Source organism: Fopius arisanus, unplaced genomic scaffold (assembly GCF_000806365.1).
Source record: "Fopius arisanus strain USDA-PBARC FA_bdor unplaced genomic scaffold, ASM80636v1 scaffold00033, whole genome shotgun sequence".
Classification (NCBI taxonomy): domain Eukaryota; kingdom Metazoa; phylum Arthropoda; class Insecta; order Hymenoptera; family Braconidae; genus Fopius; species Fopius arisanus.
This window is the reverse complement of record NW_011887772.1, coordinates 2,077-26,124: the sequence shown is the minus strand read 5'-3', so window position 1 is coordinate 26,124 and position 24,048 is coordinate 2,077. Positions and strand designations below refer to the sequence as shown.

The 24,048-nt window shown below is 36.0% G+C and overlaps 2 protein-coding genes and 1 long non-coding RNA gene across 10 annotated transcripts; 1 reads left to right on the top strand and 2 right to left on the bottom strand.

Annotated features, from left to right (window-relative positions):
- Positions 1-273: 273 nt before the first annotated feature.
- On the top strand, positions 274-18,846 carry Hipk (Homeodomain interacting protein kinase). Of its 8 annotated transcripts, none has more exons than XM_011303652.1 (14): positions 274-1,646; positions 5,775-6,116; positions 6,592-6,948; positions 7,533-7,625; positions 7,727-7,945; positions 8,241-8,831; positions 9,011-9,820; positions 9,923-10,344; positions 10,544-10,633; positions 11,230-11,499; positions 11,745-11,901; positions 12,160-12,383; positions 12,633-12,965; positions 13,241-18,846. In XM_011303652.1, the coding sequence occupies exons 2-14, from the start codon at positions 5,778-5,780 to the stop codon at positions 13,437-13,439; spliced, it is 4,104 nt and encodes a 1,367-aa protein (XP_011301954.1). In that variant the 5' UTR covers positions 274-1,646; positions 5,775-5,777; the 3' UTR covers positions 13,440-18,846. The 8 variants fall into 8 exon arrangements, with proteins under 8 accessions (XP_011301954.1, XP_011301957.1, XP_011301958.1 ...); XM_011303655.1 differs by having other exon boundaries at positions 9,917-10,344; positions 12,196-12,383; XM_011303656.1 differs by having other exon boundaries at positions 9,917-10,344; positions 12,633-12,932; positions 13,271-18,846.
- LOC105265878 (uncharacterized) lies at positions 7,770-8,240 on the bottom strand. The gene is made up of 3 exons (XR_892109.1): positions 8,154-8,240; positions 7,927-8,088; positions 7,770-7,858 (listed from the first exon to the last, which is right to left on the bottom strand). It is a non-coding gene; the product is annotated as an uncharacterized lncRNA (long non-coding RNA).
- Positions 18,847-22,394: 3,548 nt separating the features above from the next.
- LOC105265877 (protein YIPF1) lies at positions 22,395-23,953 on the bottom strand. The gene is made up of 4 exons (XM_011303649.1): positions 23,520-23,953; positions 23,051-23,445; positions 22,803-22,983; positions 22,395-22,713 (listed from the first exon to the last, which is right to left on the bottom strand). Exons 1-4 carry the CDS (start codon positions 23,734-23,736, stop codon positions 22,520-22,522), a joined length of 987 nt encoding a protein of 328 aa, XP_011301951.1. The 5' UTR covers positions 23,737-23,953; the 3' UTR covers positions 22,395-22,519.
- Between the last annotated feature and the right edge of the window lie 95 nt (positions 23,954-24,048).

Below are 24,048 nucleotides of genomic sequence, written 5' to 3'. Positions count from 1 at the left end.
TTTTTAGATAAGAAAATTTGACAGAGCCTGCATAATATTTACTTTATCGTGAAAAAAGAGGGGTGCGTCGTATGGGATATTCATAACGATTTCCAAACCTTACCCCACTATCACATGCCAAATTGATGGAATTTCATAGTAAAGCGGGCGTGCCTCATCAAAGTATTCTAGTATAAGAGGCATTCATATATCCCAAACCCGCTCAAAAAATATCAAATAATCTTTTGGCAAAAATGCCAAGAAGAAAATACTTGTTTGAAAGGAGCATTTACATGGAAGTGACGCGTGTAGTCCACGTGGGGTGGGGTCGTGGATGATGGTTGGAACTGTCGCGACTCGCAACCATACAGGCGGCCCGCACCCGGACCCGGACCCGGACCCAGACCCAGTGTACTATGTATTCAGCAGTGCTGTATCCTCCATCAAAGCAACGCATCATCCACAATATTAATTCCGACTTATTCGACGGCTACCGCTTGGAGGTATTCACCCCTCGACACTGGAACATGATAAGGTGAAATGACGAATGATGTGAAGGAATTGGGCCTTGAGCGGGTCTCGGAGGTGTGCGACTGTTTTTTTTTTTGCTATCGATAACTAAACTAAACAGTATCGGGCGCAGAGAAGGGTAGAGGGTGATGAGAAGAGTGTGGCAAACGTTGCGATCGTAGAGAAGCCAAGAGACGAACATAAACGATAAACAGTCGAGGCTAGCCGAGTTGGAGCGAGTATAACCGAGGTATGTACTAGCGCCGTATAGTATCCCGACACGCCGCAGGCCGCACTCCGGACACCGCACTCCGTAGTCCATAGTCGTCTGGCAACTCGTGTTACCAATGGAAAGTCTAGATGTCGAAGATGCGTGATAGGTGAAAAACTCTGAAGCAGCAATGAATGCTTGACCATTCCTCACCACACGGGGCAATCACATGCCCTCAGTGTTATTATCTCGAAAAAGTGTTATTCTTTGACAAAGTTAAGTGGCAACTGTGAAATGTGTGTCCTCGGGGTGCAGAAGGTGGCTGAAAAGTGGCGAGAACATAAGTGAAAACTCCAGTCCATTTATTTCCTTTGATTGTCCATTTGTTTTGGATTATCTACGGTAAATAAGTGAAATATTTGGCATCGTCATCGCTCTAGTCGTTCGATACTGTTTGTCACGGCTGCGTATGGTACACAACACGTACCACATACGTATTCCCGTTTAAACTCGATAATGAAGCTTTAGGCTGTGTATCGATACACATTTGGTATACGCGTTCGTCTCTCTCTGGCTGAACGAGAGGAAAGAGGCAATTCGAGGTAGTCTGAGGCAATTGAGAGAGGCGCAAGATGGCTGGGAATTGTTGAGAGATACCAGGCGGAAAGTGGGGCCGGACGTTGGTGGATAGAGGGAAAAAAGAAAAAAAGATTTTTTCAATAAAAAAGGGGGACAGGAGGATACAATAATAAGGAAAGAGGCCAAACGTCGGATCAAGAGATCTGAAATCACAGTGGCCTGATAGATCACGGCAAACGTGAAACAAGAACATGACGCAAATATATCGACTGTAACTGGATATCAAGGGCGGGGAGGAGGAAGTTTTATCTTGAAAATTATTTTTTCCACTGAAATAAACGACGAGACACTGGTCGAGGAGTGAAAGGTAGGCCTTTTTTTCATTAAAAAAATTCTTTTTCTTCCTTTTTTTTCGCGATTACTGAAACAATATGCGCATTCAGTGGTTGCGTGACTGCCCGCATGAGGTTCGAGACTGTGAACGGTTCAACGGTTCGAGGAGACAAGGTGGGGGATTAGGCAGATGTTCGGGAAGGGGTTATTTTTATCTGATATTTTTATTTGGTTGTGTTGGGGGCGTCCAAAGGGAGAAGACTATCGGTAGGGTGGAGGTTTTTTTGCAAGTAGATTGTTGTGAAGTGAAGTGACAACTATGATAAAAATTGATCTGGATACATTTTGTTGTCTCTAGATTCGAATGAATTAGTTTTTTTTTTTTTTACATCACTCCGGGTTTCAATTGGTTTTCTATCCTGGGAAAGCAGTGAAAGTGTTATTTGTAAAACGAAGTGATCCACAAATATTTGAGGAATATCCAAGTTGAATTTTTTTTTTATCACGATTGGTCACGATTGGATCAAACTCATGCAATACAAGATTGGATGGAACAAATTGTTGTAATAAAACTTTGTTTTCGGTGACACTAGAATACATTCGTCGCAGTGAAAGAAATTTAATTGAATCGGAGTGAATCATTGTACTGAAATCCACTGACATAAATATGTCAGGATCTCCCTCAGATTTTAGAGAATCTCACCGAAAAAACTCTTGATAATATGACTAATTACATCTCTTATTTATATTATCTCGAGAACGAGCAACTCCACAAGCAAATGTTGAAAGTTGGTTCACAAATCTCTTTTGACCATCGGCATAACTCTTGAATGATTCTAATCGTCAAGTTTAAAAAAATGAAGAAGAAAATTTAAACACCACTCTCACTCCAAATCTATATATATTTATGAAAAAATTCATCCTTTGACTAAATCGACTCATTCTTTTCCACGTCGTTACTCAATCATTAATTAAAATCGATTATCTGAATTACAAATAATCCTCTGGAAAATAAAATTGGACTTGCTGTAGAAGAGCCTCTCGTGACTTGAGTAATTCTACTTTCTATCGTCTATCCCACTGCTCCACAATCTTTCCAGATTTTCCATTGTAGATGTTAAAATTTGATTTATTAAAGTCAAGTATTCACCAGAGTTAAAACTGTTTGCAGAACAAGTTTTGTAGGGCAGTCATGACGTATTTTTAGATACGAAAGAACGTCATACCCTGGCAAATAATTCTCAGTGTGATAAACGGAGGGTATTAATTGTCCCTCAACTCCACGATAATGTTAAAATCACAGATTCATCGATATTGTATTGTTGCTGGTGTTGAGCGTCAATGCGTTAATGGTGTCACAAAATATTTTCCCTGACGTTTCCGTGTGATGATGATTGTATTAAATTTTAACAGTATTTAGATAATTATTCATCTCTTTATCTGTTTGCGAGCTAGTTGGATATTTAACTGACAATTTTATTATGTTTATCTAGCATCAACTGAAATAACTGACGAGAATATTTGGAAACAGTTATGAAAGTTTATTTTCGAAAGATGCAGAATGAGAAATAATGGAGAATTATTCGGACTGCTTAGTGAGGATAATAGTACAGTAAATAAGCTTGGATTGTCATTAGCCTCGGTTTGAGTGCAAAAACAGCTTTCATTTTTCGTTCCCGGAGGATTATTCGAGGCATATTCGAGATTTATCATTTATTTCCTTGGAATCTGGGAAATAATAGCCTTCTTCTAGCATTATAGTTGGCGTATTAATAAAGACGTCAGCCGTAGAAATAGAAAAATAAGAGTAATTAATCGATTTCATTTACTACAGGTACTCTTTCCCAACAATAATGACTTCAATCTTCCCGACATCATGATCATTTCCACGTATTTCCTCCATTCATCGTGTTTTCGTGGCGTGTTCTCGTACCTCGGTTTTCTATTTTTAAATCGTTCCCATCCAACTTTCTACATTTCAAAGCACGTTGGATTATCATTAGAAATGTGATAAAAAAATGATATAATCCTGGGCAATTTGTTGACTTGTAGTTGTGAAACTGTTCCATCAATCTCTATGCAGTATGAAACATATTTGAATTTTCCACATTTATTATTAAGCAATGTTGAGAAACTTTTTCAACAACGGGCTTCAACTTCTTTGTTACAAATAAGAAAACATTTCGCGTTAGAGTGTCGGAATTAATTCCTTTCCTCTCTACCTTCCACAAAGAAAGTTTTCGAAAATCAGAAATAGTTTGAATTATAAGTTAATGCATCTCTCAACTTGCCGAAATTCGTGGCTTTCTACACAACTGGCATTTATTTCAATAATAATATAATAAAAAAAAAAAAGAAAGGCCACAAAAGATCATTTTGCCTTCGTACTTATATTCACATCTCTTGGTTTGAACATGATAAAGGTATATGTATATGTACATGTGGCCAAGAGGGCCAAGAGGTTCGGCAAGTGAGAGCAGCTGCGACCCATTTCCTAACCTCACCGGCATCACTACACCGCTGCCATTCGCTTTTGCAAGTGGACAAAAGAGAGGTATACATACCCTCAGAGAGCATAGATATATCATTCCATTAGCCTGTCTAGTCGCGGTTGCTCGGTGAGAGTCGACAACGGCTACAACGGCTACAACGGCTACAACGGCTACAACGGCTACGACAACACCAACTAACCAACCAATCAACTAAACAACCAACCAACGAAACAACCAAACAACCAAACAACCAAACAACCAAACAACCGACCAACCAATCAACCAACCAACCAACCTTTCCAAACAAGCCCACAAAGCAGTCGTTGGTGTATATGTACCTATTTCACTCATTCCATCAATACCTTCATTATGTTTATTTTCTGCATAGTTGCCACATTTTTCAAAACTCTCATCTCAAGTATATTTCTGAGGAATTTGCGAATAATCTGAATAAAATTTCTCTGAATCATCGAGAGCTTCTAGTCATCCTGACATAGACCATTGGAATTTCAAGTAGAGGCTTTGCCGTTGAGTTATTTTCGCTGATTCTTTACTTTTCATAGCACTTGGTGTGTATCAAAACATGAAAGCCATAGAAGCTCCGAGCCAATGGAGGAATTTCTCATTCTCGATCATTGACGTCATGAAATGGTAGAAAAATTTCACTGCTGGATCGTATGGTAGAGTAGTATGGTAGTTGCCGTACCTGCAACTCGAATATCCTTTAGAATGATGTACGATTGTACGGTGTTATGGACAATACGAACTTGTAGGGGTGAGGGATTAAAGCATGACTAAAAAAATCAGTTCTTTCAAAATTTTTCATTTTATATTTTAAAAACTATCCACCGTACGTTGTATTCCCTTTCCATCATCAATATAATCGGCCAATTGACGAAGTATAGTATTTTTCACACCCATCCTAACACATTACACCCCTTCACTACTTCACAGTCACACTGAATTGTTTATAGGTATAATGGAAAATCACGGAGTAATACGATGTATTTGCCAGAACCTCATGATTCACACCCGGTTAAACCCGGGGAGTATATTGATCCACACGTACCAACTACGTATCAAAATACTTGCTCAGTTAGAAACTTGGATTTTGTTTGCAAAATAATTTCATATAATTTACAAAGTTGATAATAATTTGGTGAATTAGGCTGTCTACGTTAGACGAAATAAAATTTAGCGTGCTAAAACGAAAGGGCCATGTATTCAATTTCTTGAATAGTTTCAAACAATCATTTATTGATGTTATTGAGCGGAGTTATTTCTAAGTAGATCGCAACGTAGGAGCATCAACGTAGTGATAATCCTAGTTGGCGGGACACATGTACATATTAAAGTGAATGGCGGCAATTAACGTAGGCAATACCCGCAGACCCAATAGGTTCAATTGATGTTGAGGGAAATGATAAGTGATGCGTCTCACTATTCACAATTATTCGAGAATTTTCGTCAGTAGCTGTGACAAACTCAGTAAGGAGAGGAAGATTTCCAACTGGTCTCTTCACTCACATTTTCGTGGCGATTGCATATTTCATCAATGTTTTATGTGTGACGTTATGTGATTCAACAGATTCATTTCTAAGATAGAAATTGTAAACAACATGGTGAACTGATAAAAAAAAAACATAAATGTTGAATATATGGTGTTGCAGGGAATGTGTGACATGTTTATCCAAACTCAGCAAACGAGCAGCGTCAACAGCAGCAGCAGCAGTAGCAGCAGCAGCAGCAGTAACAATACCGCTCATCATCACAGTAAAAAACGTAAATTGGATTACAACGTTTGTCAACCAGTAATCCAACACTCATTGGTGCAATCGAGTGGCGATTACCAATTGGATAATACTGGACTACAGCATTACTCTGTGACTGGTACTAACGCCGGATTCGGCACGCTGCAGAATAATGCGCTGCAGAAGAGTCCGAATCAACAGACCCTGGTGCGTGCATCTACTATCAAACTTTTAGACACGTATCAACGTTGTGGACAAAAGGTAAATCTCTTCTCTTCTCTTCTCTCAAATATTCTTGCACAGTAAAAATATTTAGGAGAGTGGAGTATCGATGAGATAACTTCAATTTAATCATAATAACAATTCCATAAATTCTATTTGGAAAGTGATAAATAATTGGTGGAATTTTTTGCATGATCGTTTACGTGTACGATAACACTTCTTCGTGGCGTCACGTTGACTATCGATTACACTCAAGGCTTCGTTTTCATATTTCATGCCAGACACACGGTGATACCGTTTCTTTCGATGGTGGTCTCATCGATAACCACCGATTCTGAACGTAGAGACATCGTCTCAACGAAATTTTGACAGATTTATTTATTAAATTGACGTCTTATACACTCATCATTTCTTGGATTATACTATCGTTGAAAATATCTATCAATTCTTTTACATGTATCTCGCGGATTGAATGGAGAAACCATTCTTATTCAATGGTTTGTCTCTTTTGCAGAGAAAAACCTGGTCGAGAGACGGTAATGAGGCCCTGACAGCGCAACCGTCAAATCTGACAAACGGTGTTGGCAGTACAGTTGTCCCACCAATCCACTCCCAACATCAGCAACAGCAACAGCCACAGCAACAGCCACAGTTTCACCAACAAACACAACAACCGCCTCAGCAGCCACAACAACAACACAAACAGACAAACATGACGTCACACAGTAAACAAGTTGCTAATACGGGTAACGGTGGTGGCAGTAACCCCCAAGGTGATGGAGATTATCAACTGGTCCAGCACGAGGTCCTGTACTCTATGACCAATCAGTACGAAGTTCTTGAGTTTCTCGGGAGAGGGACATTTGGACAAGTGAGTTATTGGAAAATTTTTTATTCGCGAATGCTTTTTTTTTTTATTTTACTCTCTCATTGATCGGAGCTATTCTAGAACTTTTTACATACTATAATAATAAAGATATATATATATATATATTCTTATATGAAGACCTTGACCATATTCTGTATGAGCTTGGAGAATCGTTGATGACTATTAGTCGATGCGATTTCAATCGAGAATAAAAGGCATTTTTTTTTAATTTCTTTGTTTGACTTTTTTAGTAGGTAAAAATTAATGTGTGTTACTACTCCCAGTTGATGAGCTATCTTGTCTTCAATTGAGTTGTTAATGAGCTAGAAATATTTCCTTCAAGTATGAATTTCATAGAATTGAAACTATAATGAGTGATTTGCTTCATTAATTCCACTGATGATGGCCTCGTTGAGAATTAATGTTTGTTGGTTTTTTTCTTTTTCCTTTTCTTTTTCTTTCTCTTTTTCTTTTTCTTTTTCTTTTTCTTTTTCTTTTTCTTTTTTATACCACTGACTGATTCTATTAAAAAGTGTAAAAAATCATGAATTATCAATCTTTGAATGGCTGATTAATTGTGTGCTCAGGTAGTGAAGTGTTGGAAGAAGGGTACCAACGAAATCGTCGCCATAAAAATTCTGAAGAACCATCCATCGTACGCGCGCCAAGGTCAAATTGAGGTAAAATATATCATTTATATCAAGTAATGAAGATTTTACGATGTGTCCACCGCCTGGAACGCCTGCATTTGAATTAAACTGGTCATAATTTGCATCAATAGGTCTCCATCCTGTCACGACTGAGCCAGGAAAATGCTGATGAGTTCAATTTTGTGCGTGCTTACGAGTGCTTCCAGCACAAATCCCATACCTGTTTGGTCTTTGAGATGCTGGAGCAAAACCTCTATGACTTTCTAAAACAGAATAAATTTTCACCCCTGCCACTTAAGTACATTAGACCCATTCTTCAACAAGTACTTACGGCGCTTCTCAAGTTAAAGGTAGGAGTGATAATAAATTTGGCAAGTGCACAATGCTGAGAGAAGAAATGTGAGAAATTCTGTAGCATCATCCTCGTCAACTTTCTTTTGTAGAGATAATCTTTTTCAATTTTTTATTCACGTTTCGTAGGAAAAACACCTGACTAGATTTTAATGTGCTTTTTAATATTAATTAATCAGAGATGTTCGTGTGAAGAAAGATGCTTACAGGATTATTGTATTGTTAATCTTGTCCACTATTTTATTATGTCCAACCGAAATCATGTGACTCCCTGACAAAACTTTGAAATTTCAGCAACTGGGCTTAATTCACGCAGACTTGAAACCAGAGAATATAATGTTGGTAGATCCAGTGCGTCAGCCCTACCGTGTCAAAGTCATTGACTTTGGTTCTGCCTCGCACGTATCAAAAGCTGTATGCAATACTTATCTCCAGTCGCGATACTATCGTGCACCGGAAATCATTCTGGGTTTACCATTCTGTGAAGCTATAGACATGTGGTCCCTCGGTTGCGTTGTTGCTGAACTATTTCTCGGCTGGCCCCTCTACCCTGGTAGCTCCGAGTACGATCAAATACGATATATTAGTCAAACACAGGGACTACCAACTGAACATATGCTCAATAATGCCAGCAAAACGACTAAATTTTTCTATCGTGACATGGACAGTACATATCCATTTTGGCGATTAAAAACACCGGAGGAGCATGAGGCTGAGACTGGTATCAAATCCAAGGAGGCGAGAAAATATATATTTAATTGTCTCGATGATATTGGCCAAGTCAATGTACCAACCGACTTGGAGGGGGGACAACTGCTTGCTGAGAAGGCAGATAGGCGGGAGTTCATTGATCTTCTCAAAAGGATGCTAACCATGGACCAGGTAGTAATATCTAATTCATGATGTGCAATGATGTTCCACTTAAATTTATTTAAATTTATCTAGTTAATTTTAGCACAAAAAATTTAATTTCAAAAACCCAATTTCAATGGATAGTTGAAACCCACTGAAAACGCCAAAACAATTTTCAGCAAGCCTAATCTTTGAATTTTCATATCCTCTAGGAACGTCGTATAACACCTGGTGAAGCCCTGAATCATGCATTCGTCACTTTGGCCCACCTAGTCGACTACGCTCATTGTAACAATGTTAAGGCGTCAGTTCAAATGATGGAAGTCTGCCGAAGGGCTGGCGATTTCACAGCGAGTCCAACACACCATCAGGCACCCCCAGCTCCACAACCACCACCACCTACCTCCCTCGTTGCCAATTTCGTACCAACGACCAACGGCAGTGCTGTTACTCTGACCTTCAATAATCAAGTCCAGAGACTAGTGAGGGAGCACCGAACAGCCCAATCGGGATACGGAGATTTGTATCAAATATACAGTAATAGTACGAGGCGGGCGACACAGTACAGTGGTTCATCGAGTGGATCCAATGGTGGTAGAGGTGGTGTTCACGATTTTCCTCATCAACTCGTACCAGGAATACTCTGTCCACCGCCCGGATATCAGACTATGCCAAGTCCAACAAAACATGTGGTTGTTGCACAGCCTCCACAGCCACAACAGGCACCACTGCAAATTCAACCGTCGATTATATCACAGCAGGCGGTCGCCGCTGCTGCTGCTGCTGCTGCTGCTCAACAACAGTATGCTGCAGTGCCAGTTTCCATGGTCGAAACGGGTAGGCAAATGCTTCTTACCAATGCTGTACAGACCTCATGGCCTGGGGGCAGTCGACAAATGGCTGCCATTGTTCCTAGCTGGCAACAACTTCCTCCTCAACATGCTGCTATTCAACAGCCACTTCTCAGTGATGCTGGCGACTGGGGGCGACCCCTCATTGTCGACAGCTCGGCCATCATACAGGTAATGTTACTTATTTTTATTAATTTTCAACTATCTCAGTTATTTATTTATAAAACTTGCATCAATGCCAATGAAAAAAAATATATTTTGGGGAAGGATCAGCGTCCCGTGTTCCCCGTAACTGAAGTGTACAACACCAGTGCATTAGTCGAGCATCCGCCTCAAAGTTGGGGGAAACGAAGTGTTACGAAGCATCACCAGCATCATCTGACAGTGCCTCAGCAATCTCAGCATCGTCATGATCATAAGAAGGAAACACAGCAGTTGAGTCCAGTAAAGAAACGAGTCAAAGAGAGCACTCCACCAAGCAGCATGAGACGTCACTCACCATCCAATGGCCACTGGCAGCAGCAATCGATACAGTCATCTCATCATCATACTGGAAAGCACGCTGGCAATCATAATGCTGAACATCAGCAAGTAGCTGCAGTACGACAGCAAACCATCACCATTCACGACACACCCTCTCCAGCGGTCTCGGTTATAACCATCAGCGACAGCGAGGATGAAACACCTGGAAAATGGTTCGTTAAATGTTACATGATTTTTTTTTTTTCATCTATATTTTATGCGATAAAACTTTTAGTAATTATCACAGAAGAGATTCAAACATGGTAATTAACCGTTAATTTAGAGAATTGGGAGAAATGTATGGATGTCGATTGGTAAATGTCGTTATTTTCGAGGTCTGAGTTTCGAATGATGCATGAATGTCATTGACAGTTGCGGAGACCGTCAGTGTGGAGCTTGCCAAGGGTTAACATGCCACCTGTCTGGCGCCCGACGTCCTGTGCGCGAGGAAGTCATTCGAAGGTATTAACTTAATAAAAAAGAAAAAAAAAAAAAAAGAAAACGAGACGATATTGGCTAGCAATATACTTGGGAGCGGTTCACAAGAGACAGTTCATTTGAATTATTCAATTATACTTAACATTATAATTTGCAGATATTCTTTTATTCTAATAATAGCGTCATTTAATCGGAGAGATCGATCCATCCAGAATTGATCTTAAAGATTCCCTGAATAAAGAAAAAAAAACTCCTACTCCTCCTACATCACAAGTAGAATTTTAAAATGATTGATTTCACGTACAATGACTTACCCATATTCCTCCGCCTCCTAATAACAGTAATCATCACTAATTTTAATCAGGAATGCATATATCAAATAATTCGTCATTAAGGACAATCATACGATATTATGGTGAATGCGTTATGGGAGGAATTGATTAATTGATTAACCTAAATGAAACATTTATCTAGCAATGCTGGGGGTAAATATTGAATAGAGCTGAGGCACACAAAAGGACCTGAATGGCAGAACTTTATTCTCTTTTAACCTCTCACTAATCTATTCACCTTTGAAATTGGTCAAGTATTAGTGAGATTGGATTTTGTTCTGGTTGCAGCACTCAGTCAACACCTCGCATCATTCTTAATACCCAATCAGTGCATTCATTAAGTCAACCTCATGTTCATGGTCAGAATTCTCATGGTAGTACAAGGACACATCGGAAAAATGTGATAAGCTGTGTCACTGTAGGAGATAGTGATGGAGAAGCCAGTCCTGGGAGGGCTCACACACAGCTCTATCCTCCTTCGCATTTATCCCAAAATCAACAGCATCCACAAACTACGCAGCATATCAAGCATGAGCCACAGCCCCAGCATCACGTGAGGTATGTTGAACCATTATTGTTATCTTGATTAATTCTTCTTTTAATTAGGTTAGCCATATTACACGTTATTTATTACTTTTCGCTGATTCCACAGACCTAACAATATAAAAATAAACTTTTTGCTTCCTCGAATAATCATAGTTCAGAGCTGTCCAACTCTTTTAAGAGTTGCAATATCTAATATGAAAAATACTCACTGCTTCTTTCTCTCTTTCTTTCTTCCTTTCTTTCTTTCTTTCTTGCAGCTCTGGCTATTCGCAATCACAAAAAAAGCGATTACTGGCTAAAGTTCAATCAGAATGCAACATGATAAATGTAGCAACGAAACCGGAACCGGGCGTTGAGTATCTCGCTCCACATCCGTGCCACGCGCCAGCCTGCAAGGAGCCACCGACCTACCAGGTGAAATAATAAATAATGCTCTTTATTTTTCACGCATATATCAATTACAACATAAATAGATACCATTTCCTGGGAAGTCATGAATTAATTTTAATTCAACAATGGCCAGTATATCAACGTGGAAATTACAATTTTCATTTTCATTAAAGAAAAAAAAAAAACAAGTATTTCAGAAAAATCTGATTTTATCAGTGAGTCAGCCACTGGAAAGAGGCAATTCACCAAAAAAATAACAATTCCCCGGAAATGTTTTTTTAGGCTGACGTCTATGACATGCATGACTACTTATTGCAGTATGTGACCACAAGTAGCGCGCATCCACACCTTCAAGAGCAGCATATTGTTTACACGACTGGTGCCGAGAAGCGTGTGTCATGGCCGGGTAAAAGAGCTGATTATAAGCACGAATACGTCCAGCCACCGGCTGCTCACTCCAGGGATCATCAGAAGTGGGCTGTCGCCAACCCAGTGCACCAGTATCGGTATCAACAACATTTTTACTTTTATTATAATGCATGTCAACAATTCTTCATGGGTAATTCGTATTATTTTGATTGATTGTTTAATTTATTGATTTATTGATTTACCGGATGGATAAATGGATGAATCAGGGGAGACATATGAATTTAAGACCAAGTTAAAGAGTCAAAAGTATGGAAAATAGCACAATGAGATTTGATAAGTGTGTTGTTGTTGTTGGTGTTGTTGTTGTAGTAAATTTGGTTTTGTAGGCAGAGCCAGGTGGTGGGATCGGCATCGCATCCAAGTCATGGCCACAGCCATCACGGACATCCTGCTCACCTGAGTCCTGGTGGCGGTGGCGGCGGCGGTGGTGGTGGACGGAGTCCGGCTAACGGTCCTGTTGTAGGGAGCAGCCAACATCTTGGTCAGCCCCTTTATCAGGAATACGCTCATGTACGCTCACGTGGACATCCTGTACCACCGCCAGTGTACGTTACTGCTGCTCCATCGCAAGCGCCAACAGCGATACAACAACAGCAAGTGCCCACCTACCAGGGATTCACACCCGGGTGGGTACCTAGACAACTAGTTGATGCATGCATGTGTGTACCAATTTATTATATACCTTATTACATTTACCCTTTTTACTTTAAACTCTATTGTGACGTCGTCAATAATTCCTTCTGTCATTAGCAATTTGAGTCATTTGGCTGGTATTAGAAAAGGATCGAAAAATTTTTAAGTATTTCATCTTTTATATAATAATAGATCAATTTTTTCAATCTTGTCTGCAATGAAATTTATTGTTCATAATATTGCCTTATTAAATAATAATAATAATAAATATAATTAACGGATGATGTTTAATTTTTTGCAGCTCGTCACCACTAACGTTGTATGATTCTAGTCGTGCACTTCCACCACCAGCACATCATAGTTCGGCTAGACCACTGCTGGCAAGCCACGCGGCGCATCCATTACCCGCACACATGCAGCCAACTGCTGTTTACGGTTTGGCACCGCTATCGCCAGCTAAACATCAATATCAACCGTCCGGTTTGTGGTTCACCGAGTAATTCACCTGTCAACTCCCACCGGAAGACCGGACGAGACAAGCATTACATCATCACCACAGGGTGCGACTAATAGTTAATTTTTTGTTAATTACTTAACGTAAATGCATATGTTAATACAGGAGAAGCGGTGTTAATTGACATTTCAATCTATGAAGAAAATTGTCGCCTTTTATAGAGCTGTATTAGGTCATATTCGTAGCTAAATTTTTCCAATTACTTTAATACATCACAAGTTCTATTCTAATCCCTCCGAAAATTATTAATTCACATTCAATGAACCATATCCAATGGTTTTACGTGCGCAATTAACGGATTCGGAGGATTTTATTTAATAATATTTTTTCTGAATTATCCAGTGTTCAAACGAGTTGAATTTTTCAACGGAAGTAATGAAAACTTTTCAGCAAATGAAAAAAACTTATACTACATTGAATTAATAATTCAACACTGGACAATTCCTATCCCATTAATGGCACTGCTCGACACAATAAAGCAATCGAATTTTACGTATATTTTTATGTTCTATTTTTTTCATTCTTCTTCTCTTTTTTTTTGTGACTAATAGCCGTGTATATTTCAATTAAAATGTCAACGAATCAAAATTGCTTTGAGTATGAGGTCTCGGTACAGACAAATCAATTATTCGTCGCATTTTTATACAAAGGCATTATTAAGAGTACGTAATAAGTATCAGACAAGATGTTGGCGGTTTAATCTAACAGCCTGGAAACTAATATAATTATTTCAATGAGTGATTTGCCCTTAGTAGAAGCGTAGAAAAGTTGATTGTAAGTTCCTTAGTTAGGAGCAATACGAATGACAGTCAATTGCAATTTATGAACAGCAACGGCTAACTATAATTTCATAGAGCCATTGTGATTTTAAAGATTTTCGATCACCTCATTATCATTTTCATTAGGGAATATTATGTTTAAGTGTTTAGGAAAGACATGCGTAGTCTAATGCTTTCATGATTTTGTAGAAAAAAAATTAACGAACATGCAGAAAAGTAACTAATTGTGCTTGAGGAAGATTTTATTGGCTTAGTTTTTTTATTTTGGCTCTTCGATATATGATTCGGCGCATATACTGTATAAAATAGATTATTTTACTTATTATTTTGTAATTGTAAATAACTGAGTTATATTTTTTAGGATGATTATGTTTTTGAAAACATGAAACTGAAGGAACATCAATTTGCATAAAAACAAGTTGATAATATATTTGTTTGTATAATGAGTAAATCAGATTAATTGTCGATATTAATAGAGGAGTATGGATAATTTTTATTTTAATGTACGGACACAGTACATTGCGATAGTAATGTTAACAATCGAACAGTGAGGCTTATTCTAACTACACCCAATGAATTTTCGGGGATAATTATCGCGCAGTCCATCCTACCTGGATTCAATTTGTAAATAATAAATGTGAAATATCTAAATATGTATATAGAAGGATGTCTCTTGCAGATAATCCTTTAATAGAGTAATTCTTTATTATTTGTATGAAATTATTTGTTTTGTTAGTAGTCAGATTCGACTGTATGTTTTTCCGTTCATAATTAGCTAAAAGATGTGTATACATAAGGAGTAGGAATTCTTCACATTTTTCTGACAATTTCGTCTTATGTTAGTGTAGATTTTTTGTTCACCGCCAGATCATGTTCTTCCCGTAGTGTACATTATTTCGAGTATCTTATTTAATACTGAAAGCTCATTACTGTCCAGAAATGTTATTTAATGATGGAGGAAAGAGGAAGCACAGGGAGTTGGGCCAATGCTAATCGAGATAACGGAAATATTTTAAAAACAAAAAAAAAATGATTTCAATTGTTCATTTTGACTTGTTTTTCCTATTATCTCACATTGCAAACAGCCAAATTTTTAGTTTTTATTTTTAGAAGAATATCGGTGAATAAAAAACCGTTTGACGTGAAGTCATTAAATTTCCGCTTTCTCAATTGAGATTGCCGCATTCCCTAGTACCTCTTCTCTCCTACATTAATTCCGTAATAATCCCAGATAATCATCTTCCTCATTATAATTATTTTCACACATAATTTGTCAAATTCCAAGACTTATTTCTTACAAAGGTACTGGGACGGCCAAGCTTGCCGATAATTTACATTTTAGACAAAGAAAGAAAAAAAAAATTTTATATTTTTGGGTTTTACTCGATACTGTATAGAACGAGTAATCTCTAATTTTAAAGAAAATAACAATCATGATGGAGAAATTATATCTATAATGCAGAGGATAGAGTTGGTGTAAAAATTTTATCAATGTTTCTAATTGATTTCACCTGTGGGATCGAGGAGTGAAATTAAAGGTGTGTTCCAGTGTTGAATGAGCCGAACGTTTGACTAATTCAGACTAGAGAGCTGATTACTGCGAATGTATCATTCAAAGACTGGACCACTGAACATCTTAGGCGCTTGTTCTTTCTTTTTTTAAACTTGAACTTACTACTGACAAATTCATGTTTTGCGATTAATTCAATATAGTAAGCTCTCTTCCAAAGACGTAATAACATCAAAATGAGTTGACTATTTTTTTTTTTTTTTCGGTTTGTCAACAACAAAACGTCATCTTCATGATGAGCGAAGGGGGTATGTTATTATCATAATAAACTACTACTAGATTATTATATGACTAAACTCATATTTAACCAAGTTGATGTGCCTGTTTAACGACTTAGCGTATCAAATACGAATATGCCCAAATTAAAGATTCTATTATATGATCAACTTATTGGATATAAGTGGCAAGAATATTAAACAGATGTTTATCATAATATGTGGATCTAAATATCATAAACTGTCTTTACATGTTTAATATTTCATTAGAATTATATAATACCATTCACTACTGCATTATTTCCGTGTTTCAATTGTATTATAACATTTAGTCATTTCAATTGCTAGTGTAGCATTTTAGTCAATTGTATGATAGTTTTTGCATCAATTTTATCTCATCGTCAATACAGATTTTCTTAGGAAATGATGAATTATTGCAAATGGCATTAAATTCGTTTGGTAATTGCGCATTTGTATGGTAAATGAGCGATTTTACTTTACTATTACTTATTGATTGGAAGTTTTAGGTTTTTTTTCTCCTCGATTGTTATACTCGATAAAGTATGTAGTAAAACCATTTTACATTGCATAGTCATTCATAAAGTCATGCAAGCGACTAGTGCGCTGAATCACTTTACCATATAATTTCATTAAACTTGACCTTATAAATGGCCACCTATATATGTCGTTTGCGTTTAAGTGAAGGTGAAAATAATTATTACGAAAGCAAAACTCGATAAATAACGATGATAATAAAGTATAGTAAAATAATTATTATAATATTAAAGAGGGGAGAAATACTGTAACTGTATATCAATGGTTCTAGTTGTGATATTTTACTAATTTAATAATTTTTACTATTAGAAACGAGAAAATAATAATTATATATTTGGTAGTCCTAGCTGTAGTGCCTAAAATTTCGATCAAGAGGACTGTCTCGGAAATAGTTGATGAAGATAAAGCATTGCAAGGGATGATGAAGTAAAATGAAGAAATTTAAACAAAGTATTTATATCAATGGTGACTGGGATGCATTATATTATTTATAATAGACAAATTATTCTAATAATCCTCATGTTTGCGGTTCATAGTAATTAGAAGAATTACTACTTAGTGTAACGAACGAAGAGTTATTGAGAAAATTTGTAGTAGTTGTAAGTTGATATGAGAAATGAAATATTTTTGAAATTAGAGAACGATGATAGATGTAATTGTAGTTCTTATTTTCGTGGTGTGTTGAGGCATTGCAGAGTACTATTGTCGCTTCTATTATTGGAAAAACTAATTACTGCGGGGATGAGGAAAATTTAGAAAGGGCAGATGTAGTTTTTGGAGATAAGGTCTATCGCCTATATTTCGCATGGGGAAAGCATCTCTCTTAATGAGATAAAAAATCTGTGACTGAGGGGAAAAAAGTTAATTTCATTTCCAACGAAAAATTGTCCTCAAAATGTTTAATATCAAACCAAATAATAATGTTGCCATTTTTCCCTGCACTACTCAAATAATTCTAAACTTTAAAAAAACAATGAAAATAGTGAAAGAATTCAATAAAATCAGAATTTTTTTGTAATTTGTGGTGCGCATAACACCGATAAATCTAAATCAAACGTACCACTAGTTTGCTATCACTACCTAAGGTAGAAAAACTCAAGTGAATGATACATGATAATCAAAAAAAATAAATAAAAAAAGAATAAAAACTAATACTATGGGTTTAAGCTCAATTTCAAACAACAAAAATATGCTCTACTGTCAGGTGTTTTTTTTTTTTTTTTCAACAGACTGACTCAGATGTATTCAACCGTCCACACGTGATTGTAAATAGGTTCTCAATTATCAATTTTCACCTGCGAGATGCGGCGATAGAAGTTTTCCATTGCGTTACCTGGAATATTTCCTATAAATTATTAAAAATAATTAAATCACTGCTCTTAGGATGTTATATTTATTGAATGCGACAAAATGAGTGAATAATTTAACTAAATAAAAAAATGAGTACTCCATTGATGAACTCTCCACTACTGCGAAATTATCGAAGATACGAAAGGCAATACGTAGCCACTATTCAAACCCACAAGTAACAACTCAAAACTACATCCTAAATGGAATTCACGCTCTAATAAATAATAATTATTCAATTGCTAATTTGTAAATTACAAACTGTAGGTCCGTCAAAAGTAAGTTTCAATTTAATTCTCAATATTTTTTTTCTTCATCATCACATCAATAATCGGACATAGTAATATGAAGAATTTGGAAATTGAAGATCCTTAAAATGAAAAACGGCACTGAGAAAAAAATTACCAATAGCTATAAATCTAGAAACTAATTAATTCATATTGTTAATATTCACTGATGATAATACGTAATCTTCCCCTAATAGTATTTTATACGGCTATAGCATTATGGATAAATATTGAAACTTGCCAAGAGTGATTACAAATTGAATGATATTTCGTTGAAAGTTTATAATTAACAAAAATTGTAAAAGTTTTACACTTCATTTAACTTTAGTTTGCATTTTTGTTTAAAATTATCTAGAGAATTATTGAAAGTAATGGATAATTATGAATTACGTATAGATATTGAATCATTAGTAGAGCCGATCGGCTCACTACCGATCTTCAAAAATTTATAAAAATGGCCTTGTTCACTGATTTTACATCGCCTTCTTTCCAACAAAAATCTTCATTACTGTAATCAAGTTCACTGATACTTCACCATCTGCAACCGTGTGTACGTACACTCGTTATAATTACGATACAAGAGAAGTACTAGAATTAAATAATTATTTTGCCAAGATATTCCGAGTTCTTAAGAGAAAAAGAACAAAAAAAAAAAACCGAGGAGAAACAAATACCTACTGCACATACTTATACTTGTGAATAATTGATCAATATAATAGAAATAGGGCGTAATCAAAGTCCTTTAAATTTTGACAAAAATATTTGCATGCAAATATTTGGCAAATATAAGTAACTGCGGAAATACTTTAAAGGAGAGAAACATATATACAATATACAAAAGAAAAATGGTAACAATTTTTCGAATTGAATTGTGAATATCATGTAGAAGCTGAGGGAGAGAATGCGAATTCGGATTTTGTAATTATCTCCATTTTCAAAGTATAATAAATGAAGATTTTAATAAATTGACAAATTTTTCAATAAATTAGCCATGTCTAGAAGTAAAAAAAAACATTATGCATTACTACTGTGATGGCATGGATATAAAATTAGTGTGTTTTTGGTGAAGAAACTGTGGAGCATCGAAATTTCTTGACTATTCGATCGAAGTACAAAGTATTAGATTTAGTTTGAGCATGAACCAAATTTTTATGCACACAAGTAAATGAGAAGGAGACAGTCAAAACATTGAAATTCAAGATGAAATGGAGTAATCTAATAATTGAAGGTAAATAGGCTCGATAGTTTGGCAATTGTAGTCTTGAGGCTAAAATGGTGACAAATTTTACGTGAAAAAAAATATATGGTTTCCACTACCCACTCACAATAATGGAACACGAGAAGAACCTCTAATGTATTGAATACATAAGATATCTATATTTATATTTGTATGGGCTGATTATGATAATTGTACTGTATAATATAATCAATAATCCGTTAGTGGTTGTCGGCTGTTGTTATTTCTCGAGGCACATGGGCAAAAAAAAATAAGTCATTGTCATTGTATAATTGTTATGGCCTTGAAATGTTATAATTAGCGAGAAACAATGACACCGGACCAAATTGAATCCGCTGTAATTAAATAGTATAATCAAATACTAAAGACTAATGCTTAAGGTGATCAATAAAGCTTCAGTATACGTGATATTTTCGAAGCCGTAAAAATATTATATATTTGAAAAATGAATAATAATAATAATAATAATAATAATAATAATAATAATAACTGAAAGAATGGTACACATATAAAAAGATGAGGTGATGAATATTATAGACAAAAGATTAATGCACTCTGGTATCAGATGATATATTATTGGGAATAGAGGCTCATGGAAAATACTTGGCTTTGTTTTATGTTCGTTCTCGTTGTTGTATAATGTGCTGTATGCTCATTAACTATTAGATATTATCTTATGTTGGGGAACAATAAATTTTTTGGGAGAGCGACGCTGAAACTGTCGACGACTCCACTATTCACAGTTTTCCTCATTTTTATCCTTTATTTCATGTATTTCATTATTTAAAAAAAAAAAAAAATATGCATTCAATTTCAACTGAAACTTCAAGGCGTTTCTATTTGATATTTCAAGTTCATTGCCCAGTAAATAGCTATTTATTGTCTGTCCTAATTTCTCTATTCCATCTCTTAATTATCATTACTCCGGCGATTGAATCAATCAACATTCAAAATTTTTAAACCTGCAGCCGATATATTAATAAACATCAAGTCACATTTATTGCTTTTTATATTGAAGAAAATTAATGACTGTTGTGATGAGATAGGTGAATATATCTATTTGCACTAGCATAGAATCTCTCATATTTAAGCTCCAGGTATACCGCGCATGCCTTTTTTATCTCGACCACAAATGAAAACATTCAGTTTTATCATTTTCAAAACTTCTATATAACGATCGGCCTTATCTTCATTCCCATGTTTTCCCCTCTAAAAAGAAATCCTTTTGAGATGAAGGTTTTGTTTCTCTCAATGAATATAAATCAATTAACTTCTAATCACACCTTGTTCGATATGAATACTAAGTAGTCTTTACGAAAACCCGGTCGCTCACATTGAAAAATATCACCATTTTCTTAAATTGCATATAATTCATTGAGTTCATTTTAACTTGGCCATTTACCATTCAATATAATATTGACAAATTTGGGGGAAAAGCTATCTTATATTTAATGTATAATTAATTCAAGAATATTATATGAGAACATATCCCAAAAATAGAAAAAAAAAATCACATTTTTCAAAAATATTTCAATTTTAATGGGTGAGTTGATTGAAATATATTTTCCAATAGTACTCATAATCCTATATTTTCTCTGAAGATTTTCGTGCATGTAATTATTATTTGCAATACAATAAGACCGGTAGAAGTGACCTATTAAAGCACCTCTAAATTATCCGCAATGACGATAGCTATCAAAGTAGATTAGGGTTTAGGTGGAGGGATTCAAACGTTAGCTTATTTAGAAAAAAAACTCAACAACATTAAAAAAGAAATGAAAAAAAAAAAAAAAAACAGATAATCCGGAGTTTTCATTGTGAAATTCTATTCGACTTCCTATACATTTGTACAGAAATTTCCACAATTTCTCTCCCTATTTGATGGTTTTTTTTTTCAAATACAAATGCCCAAAAAATATTCAGGATGGCGTGGTATTATATTATTTCATTACAATTGGTCCAAACAATAGAATAAAATTCATACCATTCACGCGAAATTCTTTCATAGGTGAGATATCAATGCTTCTTGGTGTTCGGTACAGAGAGAGAATCAATTATCCAGCGTCATGATAAGTGATAACGCTCTAGTCTCTCTAGAGAGCAGAATACCCGCGCACAAGGCATTAATTCCACTCCACTTGCATAATTGAGACTTAATGCCAATAGTGCAAAAAATAATAATAATAATTGAATACGACTGAATATGGAAAACAATTTTAACTCAAATAATTTCCCCTAACTAATTATCCCCAGTCTTAAACACTAATAATTGAATAATCTGAGACAACCAAAATATTACTGTACAGCGTCTAATCTGTTGAAATATATCAGGGTGAATATAGAAATTGTATGATAAATATGAATGTAAATATGAATAATCAATAATTTTGGGAATAAAGTTTTGGAAAATAGGGATTCGTCACATTAATTATATTGGGTAACTGTATTGGTCAAAAAATAACAACAGTCAACACGACATATTTATCAGAAAAATTTCGTAAATATGATTTTCATTAATTTAAAATGAATTTTTAGAAAATACTAGGAGTCTGATAAAAATAGTATGATTAAAAAATTCTTCTACTCTAATATTCTACTGAAAATTAAACACACATGTTTTACTTTTTTTAATCGATGATGTGTAGGACATATTAGCTTCCGCAGATAACTTAAAACATTGTCAAGGCAATAATAACGACTATGTAATGTGTATTAATGGACTGTGGAAGATAAATATTTAATAAACACTGAATGTTGCCTTTTTCGTCACTTTACTTAACGAATATAATTATCAGAAAAAAAATGATAACAATGTAACTGATATGTGGTAAGCCAAGTATGGATTATATTGATAGTGAAAATTCATAAACAAACTGTGCTGTGTTAATGTGACACATTATAATCCTACATTTCAGTGTAGGCATTCAATAAATTCACTGGAGCCAAGGAAATTCAATTATTCACTTATTTATTCCATAGATTCTCATCACACCAACGTACAAGAACTTTTTATAATGAATTTCATGGGACAAGTGTGCTGTGCATTGAATTATTTAGAACCTCTAACTGAAAATATTCACATAGGATTTGTCAAATTTTTAGATGCATTCGAAGAATTGATCATTTTTTGCGTGTGTAGAGTTGCATTTGCTTGCATGAGAATTTCTGGTTCGGGAATTTTGGGCACATGGAAAAAGCATAACATGAAACCAGTGGCCAACAGCAGATGCATACCAAGGATTACGGCGATATAAATTGGTTTCTGTTTACCTAGAAAATATTAATTTTCCATTAATTTTCATGGAGAGGATAAAACAAAGCAAATGCATCCTCTCTCAATAAATATGGGAAAATCTCACCAGTAATCGATGGCATAAGTGAACGCAATAATACTCCCCCTGAGAGAATTGCTGCAATACCAACGAGAATCCATTGGAGCCAGCCGATCTGAATTGTCCACATAAAGGCAGTTGGAATGTAAATAGACAATGAATACCCATAAAGGCACAGAAGCTCGAGAAGCCCTGGAGGTTTATTTGTCTGAAAAAATTAATACAGTAGTGAATAAATAGGAGACTCATTTGACTTTATTAGAGATAGATTTTACCTCAATTAATTCAGCATCTAGATCAGCATCGTTTGGTTGATTAGTCCACTTGACAGCAGCCCAGATAACCAGTGGAAGTAGCCAAACATACAGGAATATACATGTGGCTGCATATGAAACAATATGAAACTCATATCTCCAATGGTGCTGACCGGTATACGACGCCTGCAGATAATTAGCTAAATTTCCACTGACAGCAATAGCAAATATCAGGGTAACACAGATCCAGAAAGGTCCATAGAGGTCGGGATTCGGTCGTATGTGGGACAATAAATAATTGTCGGTTCCATGTGGAATCATTGACTTCTTAATTCGTTGCAGAACATCGTTCGTATCGACATTGAAAAACTTTTGATAATATTCCACTGTCCAGAAGTTCTTTGGTGTGCTATTGGCTGACCATAATAATTCAAGGATTTTTAGAAAATTAACTCTCAGGCTGACTAAATCGAAGCAATATGGCGAGTACCTTCTTTCTCCTGGGGAAGTCCACGTAACTCTTCCATCATTCCAATTGTCGTGGCATCATTGGGGAATCGTTGGTTATTGCTCAGATGCTGATGGTCGGGGCTGCTGAGATCCAATTGGGCCTGACCTCCACCACCTGGTCTGTTTATTGGTGAGAAATCATGGAACGATATGAACTGCGAGTCATTATTGCTCTTCCCAAATTGATCATTGTCCATGGTTAATCAGATTTGTTATTTCCACAAATTATTTTCTTTTTATTTACGAGTTAAGGGTGTCTTTAGTCAAGCCATCCTATTCGTTACTTTCCTTTTTTTATATTCCTATCCTATCCTTTCCTATTAAAAAAAGTAGAGCACTGTCATGGCGCTCACCACAAGTGTCATAGCGCAATGCTAAAGCGGCCTCGACCAAACAGGATTGACTAAAGTAGAGGTTAACTTCTGAGGGGTTTGAGTGACCGCAGCGACATCGTAGTATCTCACCCCAAGAGAGAGGGGGCGCCACACAGGATGCCGTTGGGGGGGGGG